Source organism: Elephas maximus, chromosome 2 (genome assembly GCF_024166365.1).
Source record: "Elephas maximus indicus isolate mEleMax1 chromosome 2, mEleMax1 primary haplotype, whole genome shotgun sequence".
Lineage (NCBI taxonomy): Eukaryota > Metazoa > Chordata > Mammalia > Proboscidea > Elephantidae > Elephas > Elephas maximus.
Window position 1 is genome coordinate 74,751,734 of NC_064820.1, and position 16,193 is coordinate 74,767,926.

General features: G+C 39.2%; 2 protein-coding genes across 4 annotated transcripts; both read right to left on the reverse strand.

Moving 5' to 3' along the window:
- Positions 1 to 176: 176 nt before the first annotated feature.
- On the reverse strand, positions 177 to 16,193 carry AK6 (adenylate kinase 6). 3 transcript variants are annotated; one of them, XM_049865085.1, is made up of 5 exons: positions 15,546 to 15,702; positions 14,179 to 14,271; positions 6,637 to 6,695; positions 6,045 to 6,190; positions 177 to 1,416 (listed from the first exon to the last, which is right to left on the reverse strand). In XM_049865085.1, exons 1-5 carry the CDS (start codon positions 15,574 to 15,576, stop codon positions 1,224 to 1,226), a joined length of 522 nt encoding a protein of 173 aa, XP_049721042.1. In that variant the 5' UTR covers positions 15,577 to 15,702; the 3' UTR covers positions 177 to 1,223. The 3 variants fall into 3 exon arrangements, with proteins under 3 accessions (XP_049721042.1, XP_049721050.1, XP_049721061.1); XM_049865093.1 differs by lacking the exon at positions 15,546 to 15,702 and adding an exon at positions 16,087 to 16,193 and having other exon boundaries at positions 180 to 1,416; XM_049865104.1 differs by lacking the exon at positions 177 to 1,416 and adding an exon at positions 2,888 to 3,096.
- Positions 11,735 to 14,269, reverse strand: TAF9 (TATA-box binding protein associated factor 9). Its single transcript, XM_049865077.1, has 2 exons — positions 14,179 to 14,269; positions 11,735 to 13,391 (listed from the first exon to the last, which is right to left on the reverse strand). Exon 2 carries the CDS (start codon positions 13,372 to 13,374, stop codon positions 12,577 to 12,579), a length of 798 nt encoding a protein of 265 aa, XP_049721034.1. The 5' UTR covers positions 13,375 to 13,391; positions 14,179 to 14,269; the 3' UTR covers positions 11,735 to 12,576.

The following is a 16,193-nucleotide window of genomic DNA, read 5'->3' on the forward strand; positions in this document are numbered from 1 at the left end:
TTCTAGCCCCATCAAAATATTCTGGGTTATTAGCTTAATTACTCCGTTTAAAAGATTTTGGTAATGTTTCCTAACACCCAACACCCTTGGAATAACTGAAGGGACTCGGCAGTGATCAAAAAACGTAGCTGGGTCTAAAAACTACTGTGGTTTAAATACAAGAACTAACTCCTTTCCTCACAGAAACAAACCTCTTTTATTCTTCTCTACATCCAGTCCACGTTTTCCTTAACCACCCACTTTACGAAAGTAAACATACCTAGCTAGAATGAGACTTTGAATTGAGGATCTAAAATTTCTCCTGATGGTAGAATAAGATCAATGTTACGTACACATTAGACGATCAGGCATTTATGATTATCATATAAGCTTAATATCTTTATAACTTTAAAATCAGACAAGCCTGTAAAACAAACAATAACACATGTAAGGAACATGCCTCTTAAATCAATCAAGTGTACAGACCAAATGGACAACCCCTGCCCAAAAGCAAAGACTAGAAGGCAGGAAGGGTCAGGAAAACTGGATGAATAGACATGGAGAACCCAGGGTGGAAAGGGAAAGGCGAGAGTGCTGACACACTACCTGGACGGAACCATTGCGGAGGAGTTGATTCTGACTCATAGCGACCCTATAGGACAGAATAGAACTGCCCCATAAAGTTTCCCAAGGAGCACCTGGTGGATTTGAACTGCCGACCTTATGGTTAGCAGCCATAGCACTTAACCACTACACCACCAGGGTTTCTGCTGACACACTAGGGGACTGCAACCCATGCTGGTAGACAGGGGTGTCCTGGTTTGAATTTTGTACAAAGTGCAATTATTACCACTTCCCTTTTTTTTTTTAATTAAGAATAAAAAAGGAATACTGATGCTTTATCTTAAGCCTTAAGTTTTATTTTAAGAGATCACCTTCATCTTCTTCTGTAATAAATTTAACAGATAGCCACCCACTTAATCAGATTTATTTATCCTTTAAGAGTTGAAGCATTAAATGATTAACAATCTTTACTCTCAACTCTTAATAATGTTATATTCATTATATTTGAGATTGTTTCGCTTTCTCACGGAGAAAAAAGAGCCCAGGCATAAACCTTCTATACTATCCACATGCTAGTCCTGCAACACAATTTTAATACAACAGTTTTACTGATACTGGTACAATTTCTATGATGTGGGCAGAGAGATATGAGAGTCACTGTTGTGTGCCAATCTTGTAAGTCAAGAGCTATGATCTTTGATCCATTGTTCAATCCATTTCAATATCTGATTTATATTATTCTCTAGATCTTCTGGTTTATTGCTAGCCAGCTGATGCACTATTTCTTCCTTGTAGGATGCCATGGCTTCCTCATAAAGAACTTGAAAAATTTCACATTGAATATTGTCTTGTAGTTTCTTCTCATTATAACCCCTAAAAGGCAAAGAGAACAATAAGAAACAAAAAGCAAACTGAATGGCATTAACTGGGATTTTAGGAACATACCAGAAACTGGATACTTTGACTATAAAAAAGATCAAGGAAAAATACTTCCTATAGTCTCTACCTAGAGAAGACACACTGGTGCCTATAAATATGAGAGACTGCCTTGACAAGAGGGCTAAACTAAGGACCATGATAACAGTGTTTAGGTTTACCTGAATTCCCTCCCCCCACGACAACCTGCCAGCCACTCAATTCATTACCAATCAATTAGCAAACATGAGTACCTACCTACTTCAAGCCAGACTCTGAACAACAAGGTTAATACGAAATCTATGGTGATGGTCACTGTGAGTCGGAATCGACTCAACGGCACTGGGATGGTGATGGTCTAAGCTATCAATACAGTGAGGAGTTAAGATATGCAGAAATGAAACAAACAGATGGCTGTACTAAGTATGGGGCAAAGTGGGTAAATACCACCTTCATCGCTAACTGCGTGGTAAGGATCAGCATGAATGCAATCCCCAAAGTGTGGCGATGGGTCCAGCCCTCACTGTCTGGCTTCTCCATCCTCACTGCAAGCTGCTCATGTGGCACTCTTTCTCTGACCTGAGCCACTCCAAGCTGGGTCAGAACTCAAAAGTTAGAAGGATACCTTTTTTCAGACTAGCTGCCCCTGCAGCATTTCTCTGACCACAGCAGCACCTGGAGCTAGGTCAGAGGTCACACATTAGACCTGCCTTCAAACCAGGTGCCCATGTAGCATTTCTCTGGCCCTAGCACCCCAAATAGGCAGACGCCAGCCCCTACTGGCTCTCACTGCCCATTTGGGTTTGTCAATTCGCTGGAATGACTCACAGAATTTCATGCAGAGTATACCATACTTACAACTACAGATTACAACCAAAAAGGACACAAAGAGACACATAAGGAGAGGTATGGGAGGGGTCCCAGCATGGAGCTTACGTGTACCAAAGAGGGATATGCTATCCTCTCCCGTGCGTAGTCACCAATGAGGAAGCTCATCTGAGCCTTAGGGTTCAGGGCGCTTATCGACCTCCCCATGTGGCCATGATAAACTATATTAATGTTAGTCAACATCAGCCACCACTTATTAGACTCAAGTGCAGTCCAGATCTCAACAGCTAAGACCACAGGCCAAATTGCTTTTGAGCAGGTAGCTCATCTCCTCACAATGGCATAAAATAAAATGCAATACATATGATATGGAATACAATATACTAATTGGGTACTTGATCACACCATACTTCATACCTGTAGTTTACCAATTCCAAATGTATTGAAAATAATTAACTTATGTTATCTTTAGGCAGATAAGTAAATTACCAAACTGATTAGCTAGTTGAAAACTAAAAGAATATTCAAATGCAAGTTAGATAAGCCTTGCAATAATCAAATTTAAACTGAATTCAAAAGTGATTAACTTTATGAAAAGATAGTTTTTGCAAAATCATATATCTTATAAAGAACTTGAATCTAAAATACATAAAGCACACTTACAATTTAATAATAAAAACAAAAATCCACTTAAAAAAAGGGAAATTTTACACAAATAACATGTGCCCTCTGTGTTTGTTTTCTGGCCATACGCTTCTTCCTCCTGGCACCCTCACAAGTGCCGCCATGCCAATCTTCTTCCACATGTTGCTGTAAAAAAATTAGCATAGCACACTTACAAAATTACCTGGCAGGGAGAGCGTGGCCAGCAAACAAATGCAGAAGGTGTGTGTTATTTGCATAAAGATATGGTATATTACTCCAAAGAGGATATATAAGTAGCCAATAAGCACATGAAAAGAAGCTCGAAGTCATCAGGCATTCCAAAAAACCCACTGCTGTCGACTTGATTCCAACTCATAGCGATGCTATAGGAGAGAGTAGAAATGCCTTATAGGGTTTCTAAGGAGCACCTGGTGGATTCAAACTGCCTATCATTTGGTTAGCAGCTGTAGCTCTTAACCTCTATACCACCAGCGTTTCCTCATCAGGCATTAGGAAATGCAAATCAAAACCACAATGAGACTGGAGAAAATCTGAGAGTATGGACCCCAGCATACCCTTTTAACTCAGTACTGAAGTCACTCCTGAGGTTCACCCTTCAGCGAAAGATTAGACAGGTCCATAGAACAAAACGAGATTAAATGGGCACACCAGCTCAGAGGCAAGGATGAGAAGGCAGGAGGGAACAGGAAAGCTGGTAATGGGGAACCGAAGCTCCAGAAGGGGAGAGTGTTGACATGTCGTGGGGTTGGCAACCAATGTCGCAAAACAATATGTGTACTAATTGTTTCATGAGAAACTAATTTGCTCTGTAAACCTTCATCTAAAGTACAATTTAGAAAAAAAAATCCACAATGAGATATCACTTCATACTTATTAAGGATGGCTATAATCAAAAACACAGAATAACAAGTGTTTGTGAAGATGTGGAGAAATCGGAAAATTCATATACTGTTGGTGGAAATGTAAAATAGTGTAATCACTGCGGGAAACTGACTGTTCCTCAGAATGTTAACCATATGACCCAACAAATCCATTTCTAGGTATATGTTCAAAAGAAACAAAAATACATCCACCCAAAAACTTCTTCATGAATGTTTATAGCAGCATTATTCATAAGAGCCATAAAGTGGAAACACCCAAATGTCCATCCCTGATGACTGGATAAATAAAACACGATCTATCCACCCAATGGAATATTATTTGGCAATAAAAAGGAATGAAGTACTGATACACGCTACAACCTGGATGAACCATGGAAACATTATGCTAATTCAAAGAAGCCAGTCAAACGGGAAGTGACTGCTAATGGGTGCAGGGCTTCTTTTTGATGTGATAAAGACGCTCTACAATTGATTATGTGATGATGCACAAATCTGAATATACTAAAAACCACTGAATTGTACACTTTAAATGTGTAAATTGTATGATATGTGAATTATATCTCAATATATTATTTCTGGAGTTCTGGGTAGTACAAATGGTTAATGTACTCGGCTGCTAACCAAAAGATTAGAGACTCGAGTCCACCAAGAGGCACTTGGAAGAAAGGCCTAACAATCTACTTCCGAAAAATCAGCCACTGAAAACGCTATGGGAGCACAGTTCTACTTTGACACTCACGGGGTCACCATGAGTCAGTATCGATTCAAGAGCAACTGGGGTTTGTTTTTTTTTTTTGGTATATTACTTTTTCTAAGAGAGTTATTTTAATAAAGGCTGACTGACTTTATAACTTTTTTAATAGTCAAAAATTAAGAGTTTATGGTGATAGAAAATTTGGCAATGGATATTAATGATGGTTGTATGTGATTAGTAATGTAGTTGGTTTCATTAATAAATTGTATAGTGAAAAACACTGAATTGGCAAATGTATGTTACATATTTTTACAACAACAACAAAAAAGACTAGCCCTCTTAGTTTTTTCATACCTTAGTCAGTCTTTGGCTATTTACATAAAACAACAATTTTTTACCAAACCTTTAAATAGTGTTGTTTGAGAAAAGGCATATGTACCATATGGTCTCTTTAGAAATGATCAATCAGACAGTTCTTATTACTTCTTTGCTCAAAAACTTTTAATAGCTTTTCCCTGCCTTAAGAAAGACGATGAAATTTTAGGTCTCGTCCCAACCAAACTTTTCCCATATATAGTTGCTACTACACTCCCTTGTGTAAGGATTTTTGCAAGTATCCCATGTAATAATGATTAGTCAGAGCTGACTACCTTTGGTGAGAACCACAAATTCTGAACCTGACCTTCAGCAAAATTGAGCTTTCCTTCTTGAGACTGCCATTTATACACTTCTAGAATCCCCATCTTCCCACAGCTTGGATCAAAAGATGCTGGAAAAGTTTTCCATAAAATTTTCTCTTTTCTGGTTATTCTGGATTGAATTTGATGCTCTATTGGTGGGGTTAGCTAAAATATATTTTAAAGGTCATGAAATGCTAATTTATCTTGTTAATTTTTCATAAGCTTTCCCAGTTCTTAATGTGAGGAAAATTTGAGTGGATAATGTTTATTCAGTAAACAAAGAATACCATTGGCTTGGCTGTCTTTTCCTGTTGTTGCTGTTGTGTGCCATCTACTCGATTCCGACTCACAAATACCCCACATGACAGAGTAGAACTGCCCCATTGGGATTCCTAGGCTGTAATCTTTATGACAGCAGATTGCCAGGTCTTTTCTCCGGAAGAGTAGCTGCTGGGTTAGAACTGCCTTTTGGTTAGCAGCTCTGCACTTAAGCACTGCATCACCCAAGGTTCCTTTGTCTTTTCCTAGCAGGGCTTTTTAGATCAAGGAAAATACATAGCTAAATAAGTTTTCTACATAGTACGTTTTACTGAATCAAATTGTCAGTTGAGATGGCCATTAAATCAATTAGACAGTACTACCTATGTTTTTACAAATGACCCTATTTCTCTCAGATTCAAAATGCTGGTATCATATAGATTTGGTTTATAACAAGAAACCACAGAAGTAATCATATTTTCAAACAGAACTCTTTACCTTGGTACAACTGACCAAACTTCTGGAATCTTAATAAAAATTTGTATTATGCTTTAAGAATTCAATGTGTTTCCTTCTTACCTTGTTTCAAGTCTTTTGTACAATTCACTGTTATCTGTTCTCAGCACAAAAACTATATGAAACCAGCGTTCAGGGAAGAAATCACAACCATGGTAATCAACAATTACTCCACCTTCTTTCATTTGGTTTTCTAACTCATCAACCACCTGTAAGAAAAGTTAAAAAAGAAAAAAAGATGAATGCTCTTTAAGAGAGCAGGTTAACTTTCCCACTAAACTCACCAAACTGAGGCACTGGTGTCTCTGTAGTAGAATTCTTGCCTTCCACACAGGAGACCCAGGATCGATTCTCAGCAAATGCACTTAATGTGCAGCCACCACCTGTCTATTAGTGGTGCCTTTGTGTCGCTGTGACGCTGAACAGGTTTAAGTGGAGCGGCCAGATTACGACAGACTAGGAAGAAAGGCCTGGTGATCTACTATAGATCAGAAGAGTCCAATCTGTAACTGATCATGGTGATGGTACAGGACCGGGGAGCATTTCATTTCATTGTACATGGGGTTGCCATGAGTCGGGGGCTGACCTGATGGCAGCTAACAACAACAAACTCGACAAATGCATACTTTATTAAATATTAAAACATGGTACTTACTCGATCTTCATCTAAAATGGGACAATCATACTCTTCATCATAGCCATCATATAACTGCCCTAGAAGAGATTTACATTGGCTCATTAAAACTAAGTAATTTTAAATTAATTCTAGACTTTTTTCAAAGCAAATCATCATCAATTACTCTTTTAAAAGAAGGACAGTAATGCAATGTCACATGGACACCAAATATAAACAGTAATACTGCAAATTAAAACTTTGTCTTAAACCCCTTCAGGAGCAAAGAAGACTGAAGAAAACTAAAGACACAAGGGAAAGATCAGTCCAAAGGACTAGTGGACCACATCTACCACAGCCTCCACCAGACTGAGTCCAGTATAACTAGAACTAGATGGTGCCTGGCCACCACCACTGACTGCTCTGACAGGGATCACAATAGAGGGTCCTGGACAGAGCTGGAGAAAAATGTAGAACAAAACTCTAACTCAAAAAGGAAGACTAGACTTGCTTGCCTCAGAGTGACTAGAGAAACCCTGAGACTATTATCCCCAAACATCCTTTCAGCTCCGTAATGAGGTCACTCCTGAGGTTCACCCCTCAGCCAAAGATTGAATAGGCCCATGGAACAAAAGAAGACTAAAGGGGTATACCTTCCAGGGACTGGAAGGTAGGAGGGAAGAGGAAAGCTGGCAATAGGGAACCCAGGGTTAAGAAGGGAACCCATGTCATGGGAATGTTAACCAATGTCATACAATGTGTGTACTAACTGTTTGATGAGAAACTAGTTTGTTCTGTAAACCTTCATCTAAAGTTCAATTAAAAAAAGAAAACTAAAAAAAACCTTTGTCTTAAGGGAAAAGATAGCAATATATCTGAACCATTTTAGATATTAAAGTTGAAACCAACTAAAAAAATGAGCAATAACCAACTTTAGAATCAGTGGGGCTATCAGGAGAAGAGGACTACACTGGTTTTGTTGAGAAGAGGGGACACATGGACAGATACACATGAACACACTCACAGGCATTATGAGTAGATTAAGTTGCAAATTTATTAGGCCAAGGATATGAAATTTATCAAAAGCAACAACAGTTGTCACGGTTCCAGAAACTAATGAGGTCAAAGATGAGGTTACATCTTCATGGCGGTACAGTCAATACTCAGGTGCCCCTGAACAGTACACCTTTATTTCTAGATTTCTAGCATTCTGAAAAGCCATTCCTCACAAGGCTTAGTCTTGTTTCATATGGCAAAACAAGAATAACGGGCAAAATTATAAAGAAGGCAGATTTAGATTTAACATAAGAACTTTTCAAAGCATTACAACAAGTCTTATTGTCTTATTTCAGGAGGTAGGGCATAGCAATCTCACCCCCACCAGAACTCTTAGGATATACATGATTTCAGGGAGGTTTAGATCAACCAATGTGCTCAGCTGCTAACCGGAAAGCTGGAGGTTCAGGTATACCCAGAGATGCCTCAGAAGGAAGGCCTGGTGATCAACTTCCAAAATATCAGTCATTGAAAACTGCCAAAACAATATGTGTATTGTTTAATGAAAAACTAGTTTGCTCCATAAACCATCTAAAGCACAATAAAATAAATAAAACCCTAAAAAGTACAGTTGTTTTCTGATACACAAGTCTGAATCGACTCAGGAGTAACTGGTAGGATATGGTAAGAGCATGTGATATGATCGGCTTCCACCTCTTTGCACTTAATATCTTGGTACAGGTTAAAATGAGTATTAATTCTGAAGTGACAAAAAAGAGTGGTCTGAGGGTTAGTGGAAAACACAGAGGCAGATGTAACTCTGCCTTGCCTGGATAGCCTGTGGACTGAATAGATGGGCATCTAACAAACTGGGGATGTCAGGGAAGGCTTCCTGGAGTAAGTGACTTCTAAGCAGATACTTAAAGAATTTAGCTAGGGGAAAAAAAAGGTAGGGAAGACTGTTCTAAACAGAGAAAAACAGATGTCCAAAGGCATAGACCAGGGAGGGCAGCCCTTACAGAGGAAAAGTCTTTTAGAAGAGTCAGAAAATAGGTGGTGTGGGGGTAGTAAAGAACTAGAAGGCTGAACAGGTTAAGTTGGGGATAGATCAAAAATGGCCTTGAAGGCTGCAATAAGGAGTCTGGACTTTATCCTAAGGCAAATGCAAATCATTAAACCATTTTCAGCATGAAACAATATAATCAGTTTCGATTTTTTAAAAATTCATTTTGGTTTCTGTGCAGACAGAGTTGGAAGAAGGCAAATACAGAAGAGGCAGGGATACAATCTCTACGGTAGGTTACTACAGAACTTTAGGGTGAATGACAATTGTGGCCCGTATGATTAGTGACTGTGGGGATGGAGAGAAATAGAATGGACTATAAACTTAATTTCAAATTTCTAAAAAGGAAATTTTAGAAGTTTCATTTGGAAGCCAAATTTATTTTTTTATACATAGCATCTTAAATAATAAAAAAAACTTGATTTGATTAAATAATGTCTGAAAGCTTAGAAAATCAATTTCCTAAAAAAGGTTTTATGGTTTAATTAAAGAAACTTCAGATAGACATATTACTTGCAGAAGAAATTGATTGTGGGGCAGAATTAAAAGGCTACACAGCTAAGTTCTTACCTCAAAAGACCTTCCCAGGTATTGTCAGTCAAGCTATAAAATCATGATGTTTAATGGCCACCCTAAAATTTATACACTCATGAATGTTGTTTAATCATATCGGGGTGCTAGACACCTATTTTGATGATGCTACCAATATTTAGAACATTTTCAGTTTTTTTTTTTGTAAACATATTTACCACATTGACCTCAGTTCAACAAGAACCTTAAAATTGTCATACAACAGTGCAAGATTATTGGTTTAGCAGAGTTGAGGGCTTTGACAACACTTGGCTTTTTACATAGAAAAGCAATTAATTCTGCCCAGGAAAGTCAGAGAGAACCAAAGATGTGACACTTGAATTGGACTTTCGAGTCTGTAAGGCAAGTAAGGGCATTTACAGGAAAAAAAAAAAAAAAAAAGGAACAGTATGCATAAAGAGATGGAGATGGGAAATCCCCAGTGTTTGAGGAAGCCTATTGTGGATAGACTGAAAGGTATATAGGGAGGTTAAAGGTAAGGCTGCAAGTAAGGCTGAACGTAAACTGTGGCCAGTTTATAGTCTCCTGTTTCATGAAGAGGACGGACATTGTAAGTGAACTGTTCAAATAATGTCATTATTTTTTAAGAAAATGATACTGTAGAAGAGAGAAGGAAGAGATACTGAAGAAATCAAGTAGGAGAGTCTGGAGTTCAGGGCACGGTAGCAGTGGTCTTATGGATGGAATAGGAGTACCATTGGGGTTTCAGAGAGAAACTATCAAAACTTAGTGGCCAAGTGGATATATGTAGATAATGCGAAAGTGTTTGTATGTTTGCGGGGTGGAGGAATAGGGATCAAGAATGGGCAAGTAGGGTCAAGGATGATTTCAGAGCATGTGCTTTAGACATTTTAATTTGGAAATGTCTGGGAACTATCCAGATGGTTACACCCAGTAGAGGGTCTAGAAACTGGACTAGAGTTTTAATCATAAATGTCAAGAGTCATCAGCACGACGGAGTGACTCGTCCCGAGTGCATGATATTAACAGAGGGAGAGACAGGATTAGGAGATGGCTGCAGTGGAATCATGGGAGAAATACGGTGGGAGACAGAGGAGAGGATCAGACACAAAGATTGGGATAGAACAGTGCTAGAGAGGTCAATGGAGAAATTAGTTTCAAAAGCTTCCAGTGGGAGCAATTACGGGAGGGAAAAACAGGACATAGAAGAGATTAGAGCTGGAATCAGCAAGCTTTCTGTAAAGGGGCAGACTGTAAATATTTTAGGCTTTGCAGGCAGTCTTTAGCTCACAGGCTCAAAATGTCAGTAGTATTGTATGATGTTTAGTAAAATCTCTAGCCTCTACCCATTAGATGCCAGTAGCAATACCTCCCCTGCCATCCTACTTGGGATAACCAAAAATGTCTCTAGACGTTACCAAATGTTTCTGAAGGGCAAGATCACCCCTGGCTGAGAACCAGTTTTATGAGTAGGTAACTATGGTTTCTCTTAAAATATATCATTTGAAAAATTGAGATCTGGGTGTCTCAGAATATTTTCCAGTATGATTTTCAGATATATCCAGAGAGTACCTGGTACATTATGAGAAACCTTGTAAAGTACCCATCTAATATCATGTCAAGTCAAACTAGAAATCCTTTACCTGGCATCATAGGAAGAAAAAAATCAACACTTCTAAGGCTTAGATTTCATGAAACGTTATCAATGAACTACAAAAAGGATGGTCAGGGCTATGCTATCACTAGATTAAAATGGTGAGTACATGTAAGAGAAAACCAAGGGAAGAGGAAGACAAGCATCTCAAAGTGGACCGTCCTTGGTCTGGTGTTACCGTTCCTCTCAATGCTGCTCATGACAAAGCATTAAATTTAGAAATGTTAAACTGAGTGGGAGGGATTAAAACTGGAAAACTGACTATGCATGTGACTCTGAAATCATTTGTCAAAAATGGTGATGTTCATTCAGCAGGTGAGGGAGAAAACCAGTTTTCATATGGATCTTAAGTGGAGAATGCCTAAACCCACCCCCCCCCCAGCCACAAAAAAACAAACCCATTGTATAGAATCAATTCCTATTCACAGCAACCCTACAGAACACAGTGGAACTGCCCCATAGTTTCCAAGGAGTGGATGGTGGATTCGAACTGCTGACCTTTGCAGTTAGCAACTGAACTCTTAACCAGGGCCACCAGGGACAATGACCTGCATTGTACAAAATATCTATTTCAAAACTATAAACTAAATGGCAGACCTGGATTAAGAACATGAGCAGGGTACTGATTTGGAGTATCAAGAATACGGCAAAGAAAGATGCTCAGAAATTGACCTGCAAAAAGGGATACTGGGGCAAACAAAAATGGAAAAAAAAAAGATACTGGGAAACACCAAGAGTCTTTAAATATAATCAAAGGTACAGAAAAATGGGACAAAGGGAGAAGTTGGGCAATTTAGGAAAATAAATCCAAGTAGATAAGGATTCCCTATGAATAAAATCATGACCAAGTGATCTTTCCCAAAAGATGTGGTTACACTTCAGAAAAAAAATTTTTTTTTAATTTTTATTGTGCTTTGAGACTTTACAAATCAAGTCAGTCTCTCATACAAAAATTAATATACACCTTACGGTGTATTCCTAGTTGCCCTCCCCCTAATGAGACAGCACACTCCTTCTCTCCACCTTGTATTCCCGTATCCATTCAGCCAGCTTCTGTCCTCCTCTCCCTTCTCATCTCCCCTCCAGATTGGAGCTGCCCAGTCTCATGTTGTCTACCTGAGCCAAGAAGCTTACTCCTCAACAATATCATTTACTATCTTACAGTTCAGTCCAATCCCTGTCCGAAGAGTTGGCTTTGGGAATGGTTCCAGTCTTAGGCTAACAAAAGGTCCAGGGATCATGACCTCTGGGGTCCTTCTAGTCTCGGTCAGATGATTAAGTCTGGTTATACTTCAGAAATTTGAGTCAACTGATCACAAGAATGACTTGTACACCAGATTCTACTGTGATCTAAACATCTGGTTTAGACAACAGAGGTGACATTCAACAGGCAATAAGACTGCCACAATGTCAACTTGTTGCAACTGCTGGTGTTAATGAGAGGGGAAACTGCTTCTAAAAACAGAATTTCCAAAATACAAACAAATTGATGAATGACAACTTTATTTTTTTTTACACTTAGTCTGATAAAAAACCATAACTAACTCTATTAAAAAAAAAAAATCCAACAACTCAATTGAAAAGTATAATTACATTTTTTTTTCATTAAATGCTAATTAAGTTTTCTAAGACACAACTTGAAAATATCCAGCATGCATGTTTAATTTCAGTACAACGGATTCAAGACCAAATACACGTTACGTGCATCATGGCTAGATCACAAATTATCATAGTTGTCATCATCAGCATCATCATCATCATCATCATCTTCACGTTTTCTTTTCAATGCATTTGATGGTTCACTGGCAGTATTTTGTGACGACACCATGTTAGTGGTAATAAGAATATTTTTGGACCCAATTAACGATGGATTAATCAGAACATTCTGAACTGATGATGTTGCTGGAATTGATGCTTTTACAGCTGGGGACTGTGAAGTGGGCATCTGCACTGTAAACCTTTGCCCTGTAAGGGACATTGGAGTCCCTACTTTAGTTGAAACAGACATGGTTTGTGGGGTTGGTGTGCCTAGTGTGGGAGTACTAGGTCTGCTAGTAACTGAACCAACACTTAACCGTGGAACTGTTATTCTTCCTGCAGAAGCAGATGTTTTTTTCTGTAAAGACTTAAGTCTATAGTTTGGTGCAGTTAAGCAGTACCTATCAGGTGGCAATCTAGGACCTGAATATGGCTTGATCAATGGCAAAGGAGTTTGATTTCTTTGCCTTGCAATATCTAATAAAAAATCTCTCGGGGGAGGAGAGGTAAAAGATTGGTCAGCACGACACTGGATTGCCAATCGCACATCATCCGCATCAACAGTTGCTTTCTTAGCGTGGCTTGAATAAATTTTTGCATCATCTAGAATTGTAGTCACGTAACGGAAGGCAAACTCCAACATTTGATTTATAACTCTTGGCTCATATTCTGTAATCCCCATATCCTTCAGGATTTGTGCCATCATCTGTGCATCTTTCGGCATGCTCTTGGGAGAGGTCATCTTGCCAGACTCCATGATATCCGGTGATCAGACTTTAGATCATTTGAAAGAAATATGTACATTAGATCAAACCTGAAATAGTTACTTTAGTAGCAACTGTCAGGAATTAAAAAAAAAAATTTTAATGTATGTTAAACCTCTTTAATTTTAATGAGGCATGCCTAAAATCCCTCTTATTTATTGAGTTCCTACCCTGTAAAAATCATTGTAAAATATAAAAAATGAAGACACAAATAAGAGAGTGATAAAAGGTTAAGGGAAAATGGTAAAATTAAGTATAAACATATATCATTTACAGGATATGCATCCTGGATGCAGCTAACACACTAATCCTAGAAAATACCACCGGACAGTCACATCCAGCTGCCTCCTGAGTTCAAAATAATCTGTCCTTCCAATGAGATCAATGTCCTCATTGTCCCCATCTATATGCTTTTTTTTTTTTTTTAATATGCTTAGCAGCACCTGAAGTTGGGCATCTACCCAACTCAAAACATTCTCCCCCTTTTCCTCATACTCAAATCCTATTTATCCTAATTAAAGGCTTTGAAGCCTTCTCAATTATTGTTTACAAGAATTGCTAGCCAACTGGGGGTAAGACAACAAAATTGTCAAGACACAGCACTGGACACTTAATATTTTCTATTTCTAGGGGTTCCCAACAGAGCATAAACTCCTTAAGGGCACCCTCTCTTTGCCTTTTGTACCCTCTCATCACAACATCAACTCCACTATTCTTAGCAGGTCACAAAAGAGGCCCTCAACATCTGGCTTTTTTTTTTTTTTTAAAGCAAATGTAACACCAAAAGTATCCCTTACCTTCTTTGGCTAAATCACCCACGTTAACGTATTTCAGTCCTGATCTTGACGCAAGTTCTTTACCTAGTGTGGTTTTTCCAACCCCTGGTGTACCTGTAAGGAAAGTCACAGAAAAGTACTGTTTGTGAAATATTATTAGATGTCAACCATCTATCCATCTCTAAGGTTAACAACTAACATGAAAATTCTTCTAACTAGCAATTATACGTAAACGTACGATATGACCTCATCAAATTTTCCCAAAGCCATCAGGATGTCAGAATCATCATCCAACCCACAGTATCCGATTCGCTGGAGTGGGAGCTCGGGTGATTCCAATGCCAAGTCAAAGAATGCATGCAACCAACATGGAAGTACCCAGATTAAATTAACCATCTCAAATTAATCACCATCAATTAAGTTAATACGAAAAAGACGTAAGAAATTCTTCATGGAAAAATTTTTATCAAGTATGAAAGACAAGTCTCATTACCATTACTGACCTTCCCCTAGAAACAACCACTGTAAATCAATTTCTTGTTTATTTTTCAAAGAAGTGCTATGTGTGTGATTATATATACGTACACGTTTATATATGGCATGTTACCACATATTTTCTTTAACGTAGAAGGTAATATATTATGAAGTTTTTTTCACCTTCCCTTTTTCAAAATAATCAAATATTTAATATTCAGTTGTTCAGGTTTAACACTGGTGAAATTATGAAATTTGAGCTTTATTAAAGATAACACAGATCAAGTCATATGTAAGAAGATTTACCTCAAGTCCACTATAACGTACCAAGTTTGAACCACGAAATCACCATATTTTCAATAAAATGCTCATATTTACATGTCTGACAATGTGGTATGATATTAAAAACCCTACACACTTTGACTCAAACAAATCGGATGTTGTAAAATCTTCCACTTAAGGAAACTTAAAGACTAAACATTCATTTGTTCAGTGATTAATCTGCAGCACTTAGAAACAGACAGGATCTATGCGCTGCCAACAATCATGTTTTGTTGATAAAACTCTTTACTGCTTCGTTTCCACAAAGGGCGTCCCAAGTTCGCTATCCGTTGCAGTATCATCCACACCCGTTAGATTTTCGCATGAATGTCCGATGTTGCCCTTATTTGCTTCAATTTTGTTAACACTTTACAAACAAAATAACTAGCAATAATATTTAAAGTCTTTATGGAGCATTTTAGTTTCCCTCTCATACAACAGGCGTCTTCAGTATGGCTCAAAAGACCCACAAGACCCCCTTGGTCAGCCCGGAAACTGCAGCATCTCTACAAGAAAAACGACCAGAGATGCCTTTTCTTCTTAAAGGGGAAGAAAGGAAATAAAAGCCTCTGATGCTAACGCAACAAACTTACATAGTAAACTGGTCAACCCACGCCACAACATCCGAACCCACTACCGAAATCTGATTTGACAGGCGTTTCTGAGATGCAAAGGAAAAATAAAAGACTGCCCAGGAAGTCCTAAGCACTGAAGATCCACTGAAAACCCATCTACTAAGCGCCAGAGGCTGCCTTACACTGTCTCGCTAAAACCCCCACGACGATCCTGCCAAACCAACAATCAACAGCTCTTCTTACAAACAAAACTCCGGAAGATTTCGGAAGCTGGCCAGAAACGGGCGCTGGATTTGTCTACCTCTCTCCCACCTCTCCGCGCTGCCTCTGACCAACGGAATTAACGTTCTGCGTCCCCTTCCGCCCCCGCCCCCGCCCCCACCCCCCTGCAACGCTGGCGAGGGCCAATCCGCAGGCTCTGACAGCCGCGACGCCACGCGGCCCTCGACTTGCCCCGAAACAGAACACTGAGAGGCCCCCCTTCGAAGCCCGAGGCCCAGAGCACTCTGCGTCCCTTGCCTGCCCCGCCGTTCATTCCCGCCCCGCCGCGCGCCCTGACCGGTGAGCAAGATGTTCGGCTGCAACATGGTCCTCACCACGATGGTTCCCAGCGTCCCGACTCACGCGCCCCACGCACAACCGGGAGGAGCCGGAAGGGGCGGGCGG